Source organism: Schistocerca serialis, chromosome 3, assembly GCF_023864345.2.
Source record: "Schistocerca serialis cubense isolate TAMUIC-IGC-003099 chromosome 3, iqSchSeri2.2, whole genome shotgun sequence".
In the NCBI taxonomy this organism is placed as follows: Eukaryota; Metazoa; Arthropoda; class Insecta; order Orthoptera; family Acrididae; genus Schistocerca; species Schistocerca serialis.
In genome coordinates this window covers 102826941-102849994 of record NC_064640.1, presented here as the reverse complement: position 1 = coordinate 102849994, position 23054 = coordinate 102826941, and the positions used below count along the sequence as shown (strand labels likewise).

General features: G+C 42.4%; 1 protein-coding gene across 2 annotated transcripts in view; it reads left to right on the top strand.

Annotated features, from left to right (window-relative positions):
• Nucleotides 1–23054, top strand: part of LOC126469772 (kinesin-like protein KIF3B) — a 136733-nt gene that overhangs the window by 2120 nt on the left and 111559 nt on the right. The window contains exons 2-3 of one of the 2 annotated variants that reach the window (XM_050097002.1): nucleotides 619–667; nucleotides 21685–21779. In XM_050097002.1, coding sequence (XP_049952959.1) covers nucleotides 653–667; nucleotides 21685–21779 — 110 coding nt within the window. In that variant the 5' untranslated portion in view covers nucleotides 619–652. The remainder of the gene's footprint in view (nucleotides 1–618; nucleotides 668–21684; nucleotides 21780–23054) is intronic. The other variant, XM_050097003.1, reaches the window with a different exon arrangement.

Below are 23054 nucleotides of genomic sequence, written 5' to 3'. Positions count from 1 at the left end.
GCTACTTGATTCTTTCAGTTTTCCAACAGAGTACAGTTGGGCATCTGCTTTTCCTACAAGTAGTTTTATGCAATTGTTCTATTTTTCTTTGCCCTTGTTGCAGTTTGTGCAGCTGTTACTGTTTCTGGTGACTGACTGCAAATTTTATGAGTGAAAAATAATGGCTATTCACACCTGTTTGTTTATGTTGAAACTTGCTGCCTCTCTATGCACCAAATACCAATCATCTTCAGAACTTCCTGCATTTGCCTACAATTTTCTAGTCTTATATGATGACAGAAGTATCCACCTCGTGTAGATTCCCATGTTATCCACTAGATCATCTGTTGTACTGTCATAATGGGCTAGATATACTTGTCCTGATGTGCATGACACGTATTGCCCTGTATTTCTGAGCAAAGTGAATTTTTTCCTTAATGTAGGAGTGAATGTGTTCTCCATATAAGTATTGGCCTTTTTGCAGGACATTTGATTTCATTCTTCTTAATTTTTCATCATGCGCAGTGCCAAAGTGATACAAATATATTTGGCAATCATTCATTGTTTAACTGTAGTGTTCATTTATATTTTTGGTGTAACAGGTGTAGTTCTATTTAATTGGAATTTTCTGAATTTCAGATGAGCGGTTGTGCCCCATCAGTATATAATAAATATGGAGAAATACACAGTAAGTGAAAAGTTAATGCAGGTGGCACATAATGAATAGTTTTGTTATTCTTTTGTAAGGGTATTGCTTCTTTCATTTGTTGCATGGCCTCATTTCTTGTTGCAATATTTATTTAATATTGGAGAGAGAAGAGTTCTAGATAAATCATTTGAAGAGGATTACGTTTTCAGTGTCTAGAAGTAGAATGAAATTTTCATTTTGCAGTGCAATGTGCGCTGATATGGAACTTCTTGGCAGATCAAAACTGCATGGGCATAGCTAAACCATGTCTCCAATGTATCCTTTCTTCCACGATTGCCAGGCCTACAGGTTTCACTGGAGAACTTCTGTGAAGTTTGGAAGGTAGGAGACATACTGGTGGAAGTAAAGCTAGGCTGGGTTGTGAGTTGTGCTTGGGTAGCTCAGTTGGTAGAGCACTTGCCGGCGAGAGGCAAAGGTCTAGAGTTCAAGTCTTGGTCTGGCATACGGTTTTGATCTGCTTGGAAGTAGTTGTTTATTTAATTTTGGCTTGCGATGAGCTAGTTTTGCTGAGAGTGCAGCTGATAGAAAGAAAATATCAGTGAAACCACTATAATTTAGACAATACCTGTAGGGCTAGATATTGTATACCAGAGAAGCTGTGTTCCGGTTTAAGTTGAAAATGAACACTTTTCGTACACTTTGATCAGTGTAGACCCTTGTATTGTTCCAAGATGACTGGTTTCAACTGTCTTAAGTTGCCATCGTCTGATTTTATGAAACTTGTTATAAAATTACAATGTTACATTATATGAAGTCAGACATAAAAGGCACTCCCCATTACATATGTCTTGGTAAAAATTCTGTAGCTAATAAAATACACGCAGATGATAAAATTTATACTGAGGGGCAAGACTGTGAGAATCATGTTCGCCACAAACATGCATGGATGACAGAGGATTTTATCGTCTGTGCGCAGTTTATCAACTGAATTTTTATCAAGACGTATGTATAGGTGGGGAGTGCTCTTTGTTTTGGCTTCATGTAATATAACATGGCAAATTTATAACAAGTTCCTTAAAATCAGATGATATCATAAGACTGCTGAAACCAGTCATATTGGAACAATAAAAGCATTTACACTGAGATCAGTGCATACAAAGTGTGTTCATTTTCAACCACATCAGTCACCCTACAGCACACCCTGAATTAAGTGTTGAGAATTTTGAATACCAAGTTTCATGTGTTTCATTTTTGTCATCTATTGTTATCAATGAATAACTGAAGAATTAAAGGTTCTGTATTATTTTCAGAGTCAAATGATTGTCCATTTACTGTGAACCAGTCATTATTACTAGTGAAAATTTCACTTATCTGTGCATCTCTACTGGGCTTGTGATGCTTTCATTACCAGTTGAGGGAACTATTGTTTTTTGTCATTACAAGTCTACAGGACAAAAGAGGACAACGAAATTAGTCATACTCAGAAAACACCACACTAATACTGTGTAACACTCAGTTATAGCCTCAGTTCTGCAAGAAAGGGCATCCACAAATTTCCGTAGGTACTGATACGCCATATCTAGCTGAAGCTTTCAAATTGCAGGGATGTTGATTTCTACGTTTCACATGTTGTTCCTAATAGTCCCATATGTTTTCTATGGTGTTAGGAACAGGTGATGTAGTGGGCAAATAAAGCTGTGGTAGGTTGCTTGAGTGTTCTTCAGGCCAGGACCATATGAATGAAGCCCTTTGAATGTGGCTGTTATCTTGGAAGATACGTGTGTCCACAGCTAGGCTGCATCATTTGAAGAGTGTCAACACTAAGATTAGTCGGGTCACATCATAAGTCTCCAGTCAGCTATTTTCAGATTTCTATGTTGTTTGCCCCATTGAAGACATGCAGCTTTATATGCTGCTGTGAGCAATGGCTTATGTGATCTACCCAACTCCAAAAGTATATTGTATGCAGTTCATATTGTTCACGTGGAAACTGATTGAGATGAAGTTGAATACACTATTAGCAGTAAGTTCTATTAGGTTTGAAATCAGTTGTCATTGATAGAGGAGGGGTAATGATCATAACATCCATGTTATATTCAATAAAACTATGTATGTCCATTGGGTCATTGTTAATGGCGAGCATCTTGGAGTGGTGTTCATTTGCTTGCTGGGTAGGGTTTGGCGAAACTGCGTTTCCTCAGTTGGGGCTGGTGAGTACCACCAGTCCTCTGTAAACTGTAAGCTCTGGGCATGCTTTAGCAACCACCATGTGGTACGACGTTGAAATATTGTGTGTCACAGGGAACAGTGATCTAAGCTTAACTGAATAGATCACAAAGATGATAAAAACATGTATGAAAAACTTTCAATCTCACGGTGTGCTGCTCACTGATGTGACACATGGCTATTGAGACAGAACAGTCATTATCAGGAAACTCTGGGGAACCTGCCGTGCCTCGGTTGTAAAGGCTTCCCAAGCAAGCAGGCGCTCTGTCTGAACATGTTCGTATCTATAACTGCTCACTGGAACACCATTGCAAATCAACAAAACTAAAGCCCTCCCAATGCAATATGTGTACTGGCTGGGGGTATTCGCACGAGACTAAAGGAGGTTAGTCCTCCTGATACTGTGAATTTGTTTAGTAACTGGTGTCACAAATTTATAAATCAGAATGTGTTTGTAGCGATAAAGAGGAGGGAGAGGGGTTGTTTGAAAAGTATTCCCTTTTATGTTTATAAAGGTTTAGAAGGGCTTGCTGATACCATAAAATCTGTCAACCGATTGTGAAATGATTCCTCGTTAGATGAAACTAACAGGTCAAAACAAATGGAACTTCTAAGGCACTAGTTGTTGAGGTGCACAAATCCGCAACTCAAGCAAGGATGCACTCAGGTGCCATGATATTATGGACATGGATGTCTTGGAACTGAAACAAGAATGGGGGTTAGTCAGTGTGGAACAAAGGTCAGGGAGGAATAATGGAGAGATTGGAAGACTGCCACCTTTATTTGAGACCTTCAGTTCTCCAACACTACCTGAACACATCATGGTAGGATTCCTCTGACTTGAGTTAGACCTTACATGCCTAACACTATTTAGTGTTACAAATGCCAATGATTTGGCCACACAGTGTGAAGTTGAGGAGGTGAAGCGACTTGCAGAAAATGTGGAAAGGCAGTACATGAATCTGGCACTTACTGCCTATGTGCATCAATATGCATCACCTGCTCTGTGAGTCACTCCATCTGGAGTCGAGACTGCCCAGTTTTTGCTGAGAAACGTTAAAATTCAGGAAATAAAAATGACAAAGCGGATCCCTATGCGGAAGCCTTAAGAGAATATAAGGCGACAAAAACCCTGTCTTTGCCACATCCTATGCTTTCTTTGTGAAGAAACCAGGTGCGAAGGTAGACGCGTTGATGTAAACGACATCCTGAAACAATACCCACCAGCAGAACCTGTACCTAAGGCAGCCAACGCACATTTCACGTAAGGACCATGAAGATAAATTAGGGCTCGTGTAGAGGCATATACATAGTCATTTTTTTCCTTGCGAGTGGAGCAGGAAATAAAATGACTGTTGGTGGTACAGAGTACACTCCGCCATGCGCGGTACTGGGGCTTGCGGAGTATGCGTGTACTTTATTTACGTGATTAAAAGACGAATATTGTTTACGTTCGATAGAGTACATAGGGGACATCATTCATTAACAGATGTTTTAGATAGTGAGGTCACGTGCTGGTGTATTTTGAAGTATTCTTAAGGGCAGGGCTGGACTGACGATAATCACGTTCGAACAGGTTCAAGATTTCCCGATAGGCCGGAGCGCGCAATACAGTATCAACGTTGCTCGAACAATCTCGTGACATTTGACTCGCGTAGCGCCAGTGCAAGGGATACGCGAGAAACCATGAACTACATAGTCACTACGGCAACGTATTGCTTAACTTAAAATTTGACAATTTTGCGAAACACCTAGCTCTAAATTCTACCATCATACAAGCTGTTGTATTTGAACAGGTTTGCAGTCAGTCTCATACATGTCCCATGGATACCGCGTACAAACATTAACACTGCTTTTTAAATAAAGGAAACATTTCAGAGGGGAAATGTTGTCCTTCAAAAAACATTGAGTCTGAATCCGGACCTGTATATTATTTGATTATGAGAGACCGTAATGATGTATTAAGTGGGTTGAAAACGAGAAATTAGGTCGTCGTTCACGTACTAGAATACTGGATAAAAACGTAACCAGATTTTAATCAGCTTTAGATCGTGGTGGTGACATTCAAATGAAACAAGAAGGAAAATTAACCCAGAATGAAATGTCTAACAAATGAAATCATTCATATTAAAATGATTGTAATTGTTGAAAGAATAAATTACAGCGTTCGTGGAGATAGTACCAACAGACGTCAGTAGATCACGGGACGAGCGAAAATTCGAGAATCGGACAGAATCGTGATTGCGGTGTTTTATTTATGTATTAGTTGCACATGTTACAGATGACTTGCACAGTAGAAGATATTGTAGTCCGTGTTTCATCGTCGTTCAAGCATGGAACTGCGGAAAGGTTGGATGAGGAACAGTGATACGAACTTCGCTGAGAACTAGACGAGTACGGCGAGGGGATTAATGAGCGGTCAACAAATTAACCTCATGTTGCCAACTATGGGAATGTGTACCGTGTACTGACATTTTAGCAACATCTGCTATGTGTAAACTGCAGTTTACCTGAATCCATTTGTCGTCGGAATTGAAGTGACTTAAAGTTGTGCTAATACTCAACAATAGTATTCACTTCTGCTGGAGACGGTAAAAGTCTAGCTAGGGGCCAGTGGCGTACTTGTTAGTTTCGTGCTACAGTGTTGTTGGCGCTCACCGTGACATATGCCGGGAACAAAAGAGGGTGTGGCAGCTGTTGTACGCAGCCAGTGAGAGAGCGGCGGGCGGACTATGTGTATGGCAGCAGGCGACACGGTAACGTTCTTAACTCAGTATAGAAACAAATCCGACATGTATTCGGATAGAAACAGCTGTTTTTTCAGGTCCCACGGTAACAACCGCCTCAGAAATTGCAACATATTCGGAAGTAACAGCCAAATGTTTGTGGAAACGAAGAAATTTTTCACAGCTGTGCCGTTATTGTTATTATTTTATTATTATTATTAAAAATAGTGACACCACAGGCGACAGGGTTAGTAAGCAAAAATTTAGAAAAGAAAACGGTCCGCAAATTACTGCAAACCATTTTCTTTGTTTTATTTCTCATTGTTTTATGAAAACCTAACCCGCCAGGGTAGCCGAGAGCGCTAACGCTCCTGGACTCGGATAGGCGCGCCCGCCCCGGATCGAATACGCCCGGCGGATTAACGACGACGGGCCGGTGTGCCGTTCAGCCTGGATGTGGTTTTTAGGCGGTTTTCCACAACCCCCTAGGTGAATACCAGGCTGGTCCCCACGTTCCGCCTCAGTTACACGACTCGCAGACATTTGCAACACATTTGCACTAATCCATGGCTTACATTAGACACAGACAGCTGGGTTACACTAATTCCTTCCCGGGGGGGTACGGGGTGGCGGCAGGAAGGGCATCCGGCCACCCCTTACACTTACCATGCCATGTCCGATTAACCATGGCTGGCCCTGCGTAACTGCGGGACAAGGCTCAGATAAAGAAAGAAAGAAAGATAGTTTTATGAAAATCTAGGCAACCAATAAACTGCATAAATTTGGAACAGGTATAATAACTTTTTAGGCAGATACTCTGTGTATTAATAAAACAGTTCGTAATTTTGATTAGTCAGAGTATGTCAAAAATAATTTTTTCTCAGGAAGCCTCTTGAAAAAAAAAAGGGGGTGGGGGTCGCCTTATAATAATGGTCTCTTATACTTGGATAAATATGGAGATGTAGAAAGCAAACAGCATGAAGAAATAGCAGCACAGACAGCCACAACACAATATACAGGCAAAACATTAACATTGAGCCTAGAGGAGACACGAAAAAAAGCCGCTCTCAACTTCCCCCGTCTCCATCAACCCCAAACGGAAAAGGAGTGGGGAAAGTATCATGCTGTTGGGGTCAAAAGCTGTCCCAAGTGCCATACTGACGTCTGATTAATGAGGAGGACATCATGAAGTTAGATGCCTCGTCACCAGACACAGGCAACCCCTCCATTCCCCCCTCAGTCTACCTGTCCCTCACCATCGCAGCAAAAAATGGGGGTAATTAAATCCATGACAGTAAGATAACTCCCATTTGGAGGAACTGAGATTTCTCATGCAGGACAGACCTTTCTGCGTACGACTTCAAGAGACTCATTTTAAAAATACTGACTCATCTATACTTGGAGGCTATGACCTCCACAGGAAAGATGGGGTAGGAGAGTTCTTAAAGGACACATTCCACTCCTCACTTGTGCTGATAACCACAATACTATAAGCAGTGGCTGTCAGGCTGAAGGTCCATGATACTATCACAGTGTGCTGTGTGTACCTGCCACCAAATGGTGAGATCCTCAAACAGTGTTTTGCTGAAATTTGCTGTTCCTTTCTCCTTCTAGTAGATTTTAATGCTCTCAGTGCACTATGCGGGTACAACACCACTTCCCCAGGGGTTGAGTACTTGAGTATCTCACACAAACTGAAAACAATGTATTGATGAACGTGGGTCACATCACTCGGTTCAGCACCACCACAGGTTTGTCTACTGCCATTGACCTCTCATGCTCACCTTTCCTTGCAAACACTGCTCAGTGGGAAATGGATGACGACCTTCGTGATAGCTACCACTGTTTCATTTGGATCTACCTGCCATATGGAGCAGATCTTGAAAGGAGCCACCCACCCACCCAGGCAGCTCACAACTCTTTTGAGAGTATGTGCTTGGATACCATTGGGCTGCAACCTTTGCAGCATTACTTCTTTCCCATGCTGCAAGCTTATACTTTCTCTATCCCTTTCCCCCTCTTCCTTTCCATCAGATGGTTTTCTTGATGCAGATCTACATGGACCTGGTTTATGATTGGGATGTGGGTTTCCTCATCAGACGTTTTCTATAACTTCTCTTTAAACGCACACATGGTCCCATAGTTGGGTTTGACCTGCCAGAAGTGTGGAGTGTGCAGGGAAGGTTGCCAGTGCAGTATGTGCTTCACCTTTGTGCTCTTCTATTCCCTTTAATAAGGTAATATACCAAAATCTCAGCATTGAAGCCATCCCATTTTTTTTATTTTTTTTATTTTTTTTTTTTTTTGGGGGGGGGGGGGATGATCATCAAATACCTGCATGGTGGTAGCCCCCTGACCATGCAAGGATTGCACTGTTGGTGCCTGAGCTGAAAACTCCCTATGGTTGCTTAGGAGTATGTGCCCATCATTACTGGAGCATGGGGACTCCGAGCAACAGATTACTGGCCAGATAGTTGTTGCTGAGGCTGGGTGACACTCATGGGGAGAGCCTCAGTTCAGAGTGGGTGGCATTATGGCGGATGAGTGACAAATGTAGCAGATGAAGTTACCTCCCACTCGTCGCCACGTGGTCCCAGCAGTCTTTATGAAAGGGCAGTCCTCTTTTAATGCAGAGCAATATTACCCTAAAATGTTCCCTTCTCTTCCCTGGCTGTGCCTTGGAAGGAATGTAGGGCTAAGCAACAAGCAGAAAAATATTCCCCTCCCCCAATGATGAGTTTGTGCAAGGGCTGATAAGAATTCCTTCTTGGCCACGTAGTCTTTATTCTTTGTATGAACTATGGAGGAAGAGTTTGAGCAAGGTTCAGCCATCTCCAAAATGAACAGTGGGTCACGTTTGATTGAAACAGCATCCTCTGCCGAGTCACAGGCACTGCTCACTTGTAACAAGGTGGGGGACATATCAGTGTCTGTCACTCCGCATAACAGTCAAATTTGGTTCAGGGCATCGGTTTACACTGAGGCCTGCTCTTACAGTCTGATGAGCTACACGCCAACTTGGGGTGACGGGATGTACACTTTGTCAGTCATGTACAAGGTGTGATAAAGTTGTTCTTGATTGAAAATGTCAGTTTATGAGCCTAATTCTCATCATTTGTGGGAGGTGTTACTGTTTTGTTTCAGTATGAAGAAAACAGCTGCCGAGTCTCATCGAATGCTCTCAAGTACATATGGTAAGGATGCTGTTAGTGAAAAAATATGTCGTGAGTGGTTTCAACGCTTCAAGAACGATGGTTTCAACATCATAGACCGGCATAGTGGTGGAAGAGAGCGAGTTTTCGAAGATGCAGTATTGAGACATTGCTGAGTAAAGACTTGCTTCAAACTCAAGAAGAATTGGCATGATTAGTGGGAGTGACATAACAAGCCATTTCAAAACGTCTCAAGGCTATGGGCATGATTCAGAAAGAAGGAACTTTGGCTCCGTGCGAGCTGAAACTAAAAGACATTGAACGGCATTTGTGTGTTTGTGAACAGTTGCTTCAGAGGCAAAAATGGAAGGGATTTCTGCATCACATGCATTGTCACTGGGGACAAAAAATGGGTTCGTTATGATAACCCTAAACGCAAAAAATTATGAGGATATCCCAGCCATGCTTCCATGTCGATGGCCAAGCCGAATAGTCATGGCTCCGACATCTTGCTCTGCATTTGGTGGGACCAGCTCAGCGTCTGTACTAGGAGGTGTTAAAACCAAGTGAAACAATCACAGGTACTAGTTATCGAATGAAATTAATGCATTTGAGCAGAGCATTAAAAGACAAATGGCCACAATACAGCGAGAGGCCTGATGATGCAGTGATTTTGCATCACCACAACACTCGACCTCACATTGCAAAAGAGGTCAAAACGTACTTGGAAACATTGAAATGGGAAGTCCTACCCCATCTGCCGTATTCTCCAGACATTGCTTCCTCTGATTATCACCTGTTTAGATCAATGGCACATAGCCTGGCTGACAAACACTTCTGATCTCATGAAGAAGTCACAGATTGGATCGATTCAAAAGATGAACAATTTTTTCGATGCAGGGTTCGTACACTGCCCGAAAGATGGGAGAAAGTAGTGGTCAGTGATGGCAAATACTTTGAATGATACATGTGTAACCAATTTGTTTCATTAAAGCCTCAAATGTTGGGGAAAAATGTTAGAAGCAAAGTTGTACACCTTGTAAATAGGGGTTAAAAGGACATTGGGGTTGATAACAGTGTCTTCATCTTGGCCTTTGAGGGCAATTAATTGTCTGAAAAAGTCAAGGTTATGCTATACCGATGCGATGTGAAACCACATGATCCCCCTACGATGCGGTGCTTCAAGTGTTTGAAATTTGGCCATGTGTCTTTGTGTTGCCACCCTAGCCCCATCTGTAGAGATTGTGGATGAGTACTGCATGCATATGCTCCTTGTGCCATCTGTATTACCTGTGGAAACCACCATTCTCCCAGCTCACCAGATTACACTGTTTTCCAGAGAGAGAAGAAGAAGATACAAGACTCTGGACAGACCCACTTGCCAAGGAGGCAAGAGGAAGTATGAGCAGTTGCACCCAGCATGTACAACAATGTCATATGCTACAGCTACAACAATGTCGCCCCCTTTGGTGTTGGTACTCCCACCTGTTACACCTCCTACAGTGGGCCCTCAGGGCCACTTAACTATGCGTGCCGCCTCCTCATAGTTGGGGGCTTTCCCTCTTGTTGCTTCTCCCACATCTGCTTTGGGATCAATGGCTTCCCACCCTCCAGGGACATTGGTCTCCACCTCCAAGCCAGAGATGAAATACCTCCTTCCAGCTTCTCTTGTCAGGAAGGGGTCCCTTGAGATACTTCCTTCTAAGGTTTCTCCGAGTCTACAACTAGACAACAGCCAGTGACTGAAGGAGCCACCACCTTCTGGTCACAGGACTTCACGATCATAATCTTTACCTGAAATTGATTCAGAGAAGCTCTCGTCATCATTTAAATCTTCTAAGGGGAGGAAAGGCAAGAAAAAGTCCTTCGAAGGAGGAGGACATTCCGGAGGCCCTCGCGCCACCAGATTCCGCCTGTTCCACTCCTGTGCCCAGGGTGGAGAGTCTGGCAGCCCCTGAGACACTGGTTCACACCGCACAACAGAACCCAGAACCTATGTAAATTGATTCCATAACTACTGAACCAGTGGCAGCAGGTGACACTAAGGCCTAATCTGCATTCGTGGTCCCTTTGTGGCCTCACAGTACACCAAGAACATTATTTTCTGGTAGAATTTCAGCTGTTTTTTTTCCACCACCTGATCAAGCTACATCATCTCTTAAACACTTCCCTGCCTTCTGCATTCCCCTTCAGAAGACTTGGTTGCCAGCAACATGGACCCCGACCCTTTATGAATGCTGGGGATATTATAAGAACATTCTACCTATTTTTTCTGGACACACTATATAATGAACTTGTGCCTCTTAATACAACTTTGGAGGTTGTGGCTGTCTAAGTAAGGGCATTTCAAGATACTGTCATTTGCAGTGTTTACCTCCCTCACGGTGGTGAAGTGTCTCTGAACATATTGTTTGCATTGGTGTATCAGCTTTCCCCACTCTTCCTCTTGGGTGATTTCAATAGAGATAATACTTTGTTGGGTAAAACCATGATAGCTGGCTGCGGTAAAGATCTCAAAAACTTGGTGGCACAACTTGGTCTTTGCCTCTTGAATACTGGTACCCACACACTTCAGTTGGCACATGGAACTTTCTTCGCCATTGACCTTTCCATTTGCAGCCCTTGTCTTCTCTCATCCATCAACTAGAGAGTACACGATGACCTGTGTGGTAATCACCACGTCCCGATCTTCCTGTCCCTCCCTCAGCGTCACTTCCCTGGATGCCTGCCAAGGCAGCCTCTCAGCAGTGCTGACAGGTGTTCTTTTGCCTCTGCTATCGCCCTTGGCTCCTTGCCCTGTGGAGGTGTCAGTGAGGCAGTCCAGAGTACGCTTACAACCATCCCTTTAGCAGCTGATTTAGTGATCCCCTGTTCCTCGGGTCCCTCCTGACGGAAGACGTTACCCTGGTGGTCTTCAGAAATCACAGATCGCAGGCAGGCTCTCCAATGCCATAAGCAGTGCCCAACGATGGAGCACCTCATTGCCCTTAAGTGGCTCTGTGCTCTGGTCTGCCATGCAGTAAAACAATGGAAGTGAGAATGCTGGGAATGGTATGTTTCAACCATTGGCCCACATACCTCTCCTTCATAGGTTTGGGCTAAGATCAGACGTCTCTATGGGTACCAGACACCTGTAGGTGTACCTGATACTATCTGGAATGGCACTGTCTGCACTGACCCAGACACCATTGCCGAACATTTTGCTCTGCATTATGCTCGAGCGTAAGCATCTGAGAATTATCACCAGCCTTTTCATGTTCTAAAGCAGCGGGTGGAGCAAAAGCCACTATCTTGTACTGCACACCACCCAGAATTCGTCAGTGTCCTAGTCCGCTGCCCTGATACAGTCCCAGTGCTGGACTGCATCCACAATCAAATGATAAAGCACCTATCGGTGGACTGTCAGCGTTATATCCTTGCAACTTTCCATCGCAATGACAAGAAGGCATCATTGTCCCAGTGCCGAAATTGGGTAAGCACCCTCTGGAGGAGGACAGTTATTGCCCAGTCAGTCTCACGTATGTTCTTTGTAAGTTGCTTGAATGCATGGTGAGCCAGCAGCTGCGTTGGCTCCTTGAGTCTAGGGGTCTTCTGGCTCTGTCCCTGGGTTGTTTTCACTAAGGTCATTCCACTAGTGATAATCTGCTTTATCTGGAGTCTGCCATTCAAACAGCTTTCCTTGCAGCCTTAGGTGAGTGTGGTCTCTGGGATCTGCTCCTAATTTTTATAAAAACTTCCTGTCACCCTGTATGTTCCGGGTTTTGAGTTGGTGCATCCCACAGTACCCTCCATATCCAAGAGAATTGGGTCCCACAGGACTTCGTACTGAGTGTTCCTCTGTTTCTCATAGCCATCAATTGTCCAGCAGCAGCCTCTGCTATACCTCCTCTAGTGTGTCTACATCTACGTATATACTCCGCTAGCCACCAAGCGGTATGTGGCGGAGGGCACAATTTGCGCCAAAGTCATATCCCCCCACCTGTTCCACTCGCGGATCACGCGAGGGAAAAACGACTGTCCGAACGCCTCACTATGAGCTATAATTTCCCTTATCTTTGAATGGTGATCATCGCGCGATTTGAAAGTTGGTGATAATAATATATGCTCTACATCCTCGACGAAGGTCGGATTTTGGAATTAAGTGAGCAGCACCTTCCGTTTAGCGCATTGTCTGTCTGCAAGTGTCTCCCACTTCAAACTTTCTATGAGATTTGTATTGCTCTCGTGATGGCTAAATGTACCAGTCACGAATCTTGCCACTCTTCTTTGGATCTTCTCAATCTCTTGAATGAGACCCAACTGGTAAGGGTCCCATACAGACGAACAATACTCTAATAAAGGACAAAGTAATGTATTGTAAGCAATTTCCTTTGCTGAAGGACTGCATCGCTTCAGGATTCTACCAATAAACTGCAATCTAGAGTTCGCCTTGCCAATTACTTGTGTAATCTGATCATTCCATTTCAGATCATTTCTAATAGTCACACCCAGATACTTGACGGATGTTACCGCTTCCAGAGACTTGGCATTTACTTTGTACTCGTACATTAATGGGGAATTTCGTCTTGTTATACGCAGTACGTTACACTTACTAATATTGAGAGATAACTGCCAGTCATTACACCATGCATTTATTTTCTGCAGATCCTCATTGATTTGTTCACAACTTTCATGTGATACTACTTTCCTGTAGACTACAGCATTATCAGCAAACAGTCTAATGCTGCTATCAATACCATCAACCAGATCGTTTATGTAAATCGTTAAAAGCAGTGGACCTATTACGTTGCCCTGGGGCACACCTGAAGTCACGCTTGTTTCTGTTGAAGTCACCCCATTCAGGATGACATACTGATCTCTGTCTGTTAGAAAACTTTCTATCCAACCACATATGTCATCTGATAGACCGTAAGCGCACACTTTTTGGAGCAAGCGACAGTGCAGAACTGAGTTTGAACGCCTTTCGAAAGTCAAGAAATATGGCATCAACCTGGGAGCCGGTATCGAGAACCTGTTGTATATCGTGCACAAAGAGGGCCAGCTGTGTCTTGCATGACTGCTGTTTCGTAAAACCGTGCTGGTTTCTGCAGATGAACTTCTCAGAGTCTAGAAAGGTCATTATGTTTGAACACAAAATATGTTCCATGATTCTACAACAAATCGATGTCAGTGAAATCGGCCGGTAATTATGTGCATCCGATTTTCTACCCTTTTTATAGATAGCTATGACCTGGGCCTTCTTCCAGTCCCATGGATCTTTCCGCTGTTCCAATGATCTCCGATAGATGATGGATAAGAATGGTGCTATATTTGTAGCATAGTCAACATATAATCTTACGTGGATACCGTCTGGGCCAGATGCCTTCCTGGCGGCTAAGGATCTTAACTGTTTTACAATCCCAGATACACTAAACACTATGTCAGCCATCCTTGCGATTGATGTTGATTCCCCTCGTCACTAGCTTAAGTGAAAGTTCTGTCTGCACCTTAATACATTTTGCTGCCTGAGTAACACCAGCTGGGGTGCACATTTCACTACCCTTCTGCAGCTTTGCAAAGTCCTGATACAATCCCATCTTGATTATGGGACTCTGGCGTATGGTTTGGCATTGCCCTCAGCATTGCAGATACTAGATCCGATACACCACTGTGAGGTTCAACTTGCGAAGGGATCCTTTCAGACTGGCCCTGTGAATAGCATACTTGTGGAGGCTGCGGTCGCCCCATTGCAGATCCTGTGCCAACAAAAGCTTGTCAGTTATGCTAAACATGTTCGCAGCTCCCCTAAGCATGCAAACTACTGTCTCCTCTTTCCAAACAAGGAACTCCATCTCACACAATGGCAGCCCAGATCAGGGATTATGATAGCAATTCACTTCCTGTCCTTCCTCTCTGAATTCCACCTGTTTCCTCCACCACGTCTCATCTAGGCCCACTCTCATACACCTCTGTGGTGCATCCCTCAGTCACAGCTTTGTCTTGACCTATCACAAAGTCCAAAACACTCACTTCATCCCAAGGCCCTTCGCCGCCAATTTTTCTACATCCTTGGTGCATTACAGAGTTCAAAAAGTAGTCTATACTGATGGTTTGATGGTTGCTAGTTGCATAGGCTTTGTGTATACTCATGCGGGACATACTGAACTGAGCTCCTTGCCGAATGGCTTTTGTGTGTTCATTGTGGAGTTGGTAGCCATCTCTTGTACTCTTGAGTGTACCCGTTTCTGCATTGGTGAGTCCTTTCACAACTCCAGTGACTTCTTGAGCTGCTGACAAGCTCTTGACCAGTGTTACTCTCACCATACTTGGATTGTGGCTATACAGGATTCCCTGTATGCCCCTTGAACAATATGGATGCTCAGTGACCTCCTTCTGGACTCTGGGCTGAGACTGCCAACCCTCCACTGTCCAATCGCTGGATGTTCTTCCGAGTTGTTATGCTAGCCATCTGTCTTCCATGCCTGCTAATCCGGCCCGTGACCTTTTTTTCGACGCCTCCTTGGATTTAGGGTACGCAGGCAGCCCTTCCTCTACTCCCACTGGGAGTCCGCTTCTGTCAACTGCCACATTCTCTTTCCTTCCACTTTCCTAAAACTTTCTTGACAACTAGGGTTCAGTACCAACTTGGCTCCGCCCCCGGACCTGCCTGCTCCGTGACCTTTGTTAGCTTCCCAAGAACAGTACCCCTTCTCTCATTTATCATCGGGCATTTCCTGCTCTATGCGCACAAATGAAGGATGCCACATTAATTTATACTGACAGCTCAAAAACGTCATTTGGTGTTGGGAGTGCCTATATTGTTGGCAACACCCCTAATCAATTTCGGCTTCCCGACCAGTGTTTGGTTTTTACTGCGGAGCTTTACACTGTTCTCCAGGCTGTCCAATACATCCGTCGGCATCAGCTGATACAGTATATTATATGCTCAGATTCGTTCAGCTCTCTCCTCAGTCTCCAATCTCTTTACCCTGTCCACCCTCTGGTCCACCGGATTCAGGACTGCCTCCAATTGCTCCACTTGGGGGCGTCTCAGTGGCATTCCTCTGGATCCCAGGGTACGTTGGTATCTGTGGAAATGAAGTGGCCGATATAGTGGCCAAGGCTGCATCTCTCTTCTTCAGCCTGCTGTTTGCATGGTTCCCTTCGCCGATGTACAGTGTTTTTTATGTCGTAGTGTTGCTCTTTTATGGCATGCACATTGGTCTACACTTCTCAATAATAAATTGCGGGACATGAAAGCTCTTCCATGTGCTTGGGCCTCTTCCTCCCGAACTCGTCATCGGGAGGAGGTAATTTTAACTAGACTCCTGATAGAGCACTGTCTTTTTAGCTATCGACATATTTTAAGTGGTGATCCTCCCATGCTTTGTCCCCACTGCTCTCAGCTGTGAAAGGTGAGACACCTTTTACTTGAGTGCCCCTATTTTACTCTGCTACGCGCCCGTCTACAGCTGTTGTCTGAGATATCTTCCATTTTAGCAGATGACACGCGCTCAGTCGATAGCGTCTTCAAGTTTATTAGTGTCAGTGAGATGACGTCGGTCATTTGAAGCTCTTTTTGGGGAAAACAATCCCCCTTTGTTTAGTGGTTTTCTACGCTTTCTTTCTGTTTTTTAGTTTCCCCACTTTTTGAGTTCGCTCTCATTGCTGCTGATTTCCAGTTTGGTTTTTTTTTACCTTTCCCTAAGCCACAGACTGGGCACTAATGACCATAGCAGTTTTGCACCCTAGGCCATAGCAGTTTTGCGCCCTAAAACCATAACAAACAAACAAATTGGGGCAGATTGTATTATGTTTAAGAAGCTTGCTTGCAAAGTCGATTTAACACTTCATTTTAATTCCTGTTCCATTATTGATTGTTCACACAACATTACAATATACTTAATTATATGTAATCAGTTAAGAATATCAAAATCTCTACTTTCCCCTACTGTTTCAAAATCTACTGAATACAAAGTAGTAATTATGAATGCTCTCTGGCTTTTCTCTTGCTAAAAGTATTTTTGTTATACTCTGCTAGACTGTTTACAGTGTTTTCATAATATAGTGAGAAGGATGGGAGAATTGTCATAGAATTTCTTGTTTATATGATTTTCTTTCACTTTCTCTGTCACCCTTAGGAAGGAGACTGTGACGTAAGACTGCCTAAGTACCTTGTAATTGTGCTTTGGTAAGAAAAGCCTTCATTCTGCAGTTAAGGGTTCACTGAAATAAAATTCAGTGCAAGAGGACTGACTTGTTTTACTTCACAGTATAGTCTTACATGCATCACAGGAGTATGGGCATGAAGTTTTAAAGAGAATAAAACGGGGTTGTGGGAGAGTGAATCTATACATTGGCTCATGTGGATTGCATGTTTAATTCTGTTGGCAGTACCTAAGAAGACAGATTTTGATTCAGTTCTCAGGCAGTACCTAATCCGTAGTAGACAGACTTTGATTCAGTTCTCAATATGACACATTTATCATAATGTAGCAACATAAAGGAGCCAAAATAATTGAAAAATTGTCTCTAGGGAGACAAAATGTGTACTATAATCTGTTGTTTGTGAAGATTAGAATATTTTAGGAAGAGTAAATAAAATATCCTGTGCAAAAAGATGGTTCTGTACAGAGTGAAGCAAATATGGAATTTTTGAGACCTCTCTCTATATGATGAAAACAGGGAATACATTTGTTTAGGTAATATGTTTTAGTGATAAACATTGCAAGATCACAGGTTAGTATAAACGACAGATAAGCCATTGCAAATGTGAAATGCTGGTACATTAATAACCATTGTAATCACCAGAATGTCACGTACAAGCATGTGAACGTGCATGCATTGTTTTGTACAGGTGCCAGTTGTCAGTTTGTGGGATACCTGTTGCACTTGGTTGTCCAATATAGGGGCAGTTAATGTTGTTCGTGGATGACACTAGAGCTGTTGTCCAATGATGTCCCAGATGTACTCAATTAGAGACAGATCTGGGATTGAACAGACCAAGGTAACATGTCAACACACTGTAGAGCATAGTGGATTACAACAGCATTATGCGGACAAGCGTTATCCTGTTAGAAAAACACCCTAGAATACTGTTAAGGAATGACAGCACAAGAAGCAGAGTCTTTAGGTTGATGTACAAATTTGCTGTCATACAAAATCACACCTTAGACGATAACTCCAAGTTTAGGTCCAGTGTGTCTAGCATGCAGACAGGTTGGTTGCAGGCCTACAATTGGCCTCCTTGTAACCAACACACAACCGTCACTGGTACCAAGGCAGAACCAATGAGCTCTCGCTTGGCACCACTGAAGTCACAAATGGCGTCAGTGGAATGCACAGGGCATGTGGCTTGAAGCTGTTCTTTAAGTAATCAATTTGTAACAGTTCTTTGTGCCACTGGTGCTAAAACTGCTCAAATTGCTGCTACAGATGCAGTATGATGCACCAGAGCCCCACACCGAACACTGTGGTCTTTCCTCTCAGTAGTGCCATGTGGCTGTCTGGAGCCTGGTCTTCTTGTGACTGTACATTCTCATGACCACCACTGCCAGCAATTGTGTATGGTGGCTACATTCCTGCCAAGCTGTTTTGCAATATCGCAGATGGAACATCCAGTCTCTTGTAGCCCTATTACATGATTTCGTTCAAACTCAGTGATGTGCTGATAATGGCATCTTTGTCTCCTTAAATGCATTCTTGACCAACATCAACTTGCCATGCCGAGTCTCAAAGGTAACTAACACTCGCATCCATTACAGTGTGTATTTAAAGCAAACTTGATGTGCATTCTTATAGTGCCACTACTAGCGCCACCCGTATGCAACTAGTGTGAAATTGGGATAGACATCTTTGAGACGTAGAAACTTACCTAGCAACTTGTGTTTGTCACACAACTTCTTCTTGGTGGTGTGAATTTTTTTCTGTCTGTGTATGTGAAAGTAGTCAGACAATAAAGTTAATGAAATGTTGTCATCCTCTATCCCCCACAACATTTTGATTATGCATGCTTATATACAAAGTAACTGAAATATTTAATTTCTTAAGGTGATTTTTGAATTCTCTCTGTCTTATTGGTTTCATTCCATAATTGCCTATTCACTATCAGCAGAAAGTAAATGCTTATTTACTTGAGTTTAAGTGTGTTTAAGAAAAATTAGAATCAGCTGCCTAACAAAGCTGCTGATGCCATCTACTAGTGAAACCTCCAAACTTTGTATATTTCTTTTCAGTAAACAGCAGTTACTGAGAGTGGTATGGGGAAATTATCTGGCAGGCTACACCCATGTTGCCTGGCAGATAGCTGGTTAGGTTCCTTCTACATGAACTACGTATGGAATTGTTCATTGCCAGCCACATACATTAGAGACAAACTGATCCAGGTGAAAGTGGTTAAGATACTGGATTCACATCTGGCCATCCAAGTTTAGGATTTTCTAGGCTCTCCTGAACCAATTAAAGCAAGTTCATGGGTGACTGTTTTTAAAATGATGTAGATGATTTTTGGTGTCACTCGTTCTGTGTCCATCTCCATTCTAAGTATGTATGCCCTCTTTAATGACCTTGTCAGAAGTCCGTGATGTGGTAGCTATGGGGACTCTACCTTTGCATCAGGACATTTTCTACATGACAGTTTGCTTTGTAAGTGAAAATGGGACTTACCAAATATTTGTTTGTTGTTATTGTTCTCAGTATCAACTACTTAGTTCTGGTGTTTCTAAAGGCCTGATGGGATTAGACTGTCCAGTCACATTAAAGTGACCACTTATTGAAAGCCTGAATAACCACTTCTTGCAAAGCGGACCACTGCGAGACATGTAGTGGGATAATCAGTTTCTGGAAGGGGTACCTAGGGGCACTAGATTTCTCGGTTGAGGAACCATGGTGCGAACAGCCCAATCAAGGAGGTCCCACAGAGTCGCAGTTGGGCTTAAATCAAGGGAGTTTGATTACCAGGGGGAGTGTGGTAAACTCATCCTGGTGCTCTTTGAACCACACACATACACTGCAAGCTGTGTGACATGTTGCAGTCTGCTGCTCGTAAATGCCATCATTCCAAGGAAAAACAAACTGCAGGTAGGGGTGGATGTGGTCTCCGAGGATAGATGCCTACTTGCGTTGATCCATTGTGCCTTACAGAAGGATGAGATCATCCCGGGAATGCCAAGAAAATATTCCCCAGCGCACAGTGCTCCCTCATCTGGCGTGGACGTTTCCAACAATTGTTGCAGGGTGTTTGCTTTGTCATTTCACGATGTACACAGCAACAGCCATCTGCCCAATGGAGCGAAACATGATTCATATGTAAAGACCACCTGTAACAACTCATTGGATATCCAGTTGCAGTACTGGTGTGCAGATTCCAGCCTTTGTCACCGATGAGCAGCAGTCAAGTCAGCATGGATGCAGGAACCAGGTGCCTGCTGTGGAGGCCCATATGTAGCAATGTCTGCTGAACGGTCATTGAAGGGACACTGTTGGTAGCCCCTTGGTTCATCTAGGTGATCAGTTGCTCTTCTGTTCGCCCATACACATCTCTGCAACCATCATTCACCCCTGTCATCTATGGCCCACATTGCATCACATTTGCCTCAGCGCTGGATTTTGGTATCACCATTTTGCCATGCCCAGTATACTTTAACCACGGTGGCACGCAAACTGCTTACAAACTTAGCCCCTTGGGAAATGCTTCCACCCTTGGCCCGAAAGCCAATGATCATGCCCTTTTGGAAGTCAAATAAGTTACACAGTTTCCAGCGTTACGATAACAGCTGCGCTGTTCTTCACATCCCCCGACACACGCTATATACCCTGCTCTGCTAGTGCTGCCATCTGTGAGTAGTTACTGCACGTTGAGGTCAAACGTAGGCAGTGGTGACATTAATGTGACTGGACTGTGTATAAGAGATGATTGTTACTTCCATTTGCGTGTGATCTTTTTGTATTTGTTATGCAATATATTTATTTCCATTACTAAGATTTGCTGGAACTATACATAAAATATTTAACTTTAGTAGTACATCTGTTATTATGTAGGAGGAAAGTGATGATAGTTGATGTTGGATACATGTTCGAGTTTATGTATTAAAAGTAAACTTCAGTATTCATGTCCGTTGCAGAATCACTACAATTAAATGTTTTTAGTCTGTGCAAAGGAAAAGTAGAAGTCTTAAGATAACTCTCAAAGCAATTTGGAAGTAAAAATTGGCTAGTTTGGCATGAAAGCCAATTCCATATAGTTATCTGGTTATGGCCTATATCTCATTTTTTTACTACTTGTTATTTCTCCAGAAATCCATAAAACCTGACATGTGTGAATTAAAACTGGAGCTCTCATATACACATTGCATGGAACAGTATCATAATTGGGCCAGTGAGTGGAAGCTTAGTGAATAATTGATTGTAATTAATATTTTGCTAGAAAAATATTGCAAGAAGCGAAAAATTTAGAGTGGGTAAGGTGCAAAGATATTGAGATTTCCTTCCTTTTGTGATGGAGCATAGAAAGAATATCTTATATGGCTCTATGAAAGCTGTTACTCATGTAATTCTATCTTCATGGACTGGATAAAGTTCATAGATTTCATTCTAAAAAGAATTTTTATTGAGTTTAGGGTGTAGTATGTTTTAAATATTAGATGTTCCTTTTTTAGTGTATTCCAGTTAAGTTTTTCATCATATGTGTGACACTCATAATAATCAGACCCACCAATAACCATTCACATTTTCCTTCATTGTATATCCTTTATAGCTTCAGTTATGTAAAACTGTTAAGATATTCTGCACTCCTGAGCAACAGTTAGCATCATTAAGATGCATGTTAATTTTTGTATCCTAATTGAGATAAATGTACTAAGCATTATATTATTATAGCAGATAAAACTAAAACTGGAATGTCAGTGTTATCTATTGTGTAATTTTGTGTGTTTGTTCTCTCTCTTCTCGGTTTACATCGTCCTGCGTACTAAAGTTTCAGTCCTCTCGTGAAGTTTCAAATGAGGCTGTCCAAGTAGTAGTGAGATGCAGACCTATGAATGAGAGAGAGACTGCAGATGGCCATCGAAGGTGAGGGTCTGATTAAGAAAAGAAAGTTTTCTGTAGTTTCATCCTCAATTAATAGATTTTTATGTTGTCTGATGTGACTAAATAGTTTTTTACCACCCTTGGCTTTATATCTGCTTTTTATTACCTATATTTGATCAAAAAAGAATTAAAGGTTATGATGATGCTAACAATAGTAATAAAATTGGAGGATGTGAAAAAGAATAAGCAGCAGATCACTGTAGGTGACCAGTGCAATGAATGTTAGAAAGTTCCAACAACACATTGAACAATACACATGTGAATCTAAGTGATATTTACATTGTTGTTTTGGAGCTAGCTTGTAGAAATGTTAAATACAAACATCTGTCATAGTTAAAAATGATGCTGTCTTGGCGTGTTGCAGATGGGCTTCGTAAAAGAGAAAATTATTTCATAAAGACGTATAGGTGATGGACAGGTGGATTATTACTTTTTCTTTATACAGTATTTCAAATCTTTTGCTTTCTTCCAGTCAAACAACATGAATTATTTCAAATTCCATCCATAAACTATTTGTAAAATAGTACTGATACCACCAAATGGTTCTTACAACATATAGTCATATGGACTGGTGTATTCTTATTGGTGCTGTATTCAGCAATATAGTATTATTTCAGTTGGCAGTTGCTGTACAGCCTCAGATAGATAATTTGGTCCAAAACCCAAGTCTCGTCACTTGTAATGATCAGTGTGTGTCCGTGTAGTCTGTCTTCATCCTCACCATAAATTACAATTCCTCACACAGTTTTTCACATTATTGCTACCTCCGTGGAGAACTTGTTCCTTCAGCCTGTTCCCCAATGCCCCACACTATTTCTCACTTTCAGCATCCATGGTAGAAATATCTGTTTAGAAAATTTATCATTTTTGCAGTCAGGGACATTGAGACTAATTCTTTTTGTAGGAAGCTCCTTAATAATAAGTTGTCAATTTAATTTTTCTTTACTATTGAAGCGGCTTGTATTTCTGATTTCAATGTACTAATTTTGCATGCTTTTGCATGTGTATGAGAGATTAGTGGCTATTTGGAAGTTACCAGAGTGCTTCTGGAGTGTGTTAGGCCCAATTTATATTCAAATGTCTTATCACCTAATTTCTGTATATCATGCATTCTAAAGTGAGGAGAAACAGAGTTATGTTTGTGCCCGATGTAATTCTTTCGTATAGTATTTCAGAATGAGTTTCACATTTTGATCATTGTGTGTGAAATAAAATCACTGAAATGCATTACTAACTGTCTTTCATTTTTAATGTTTT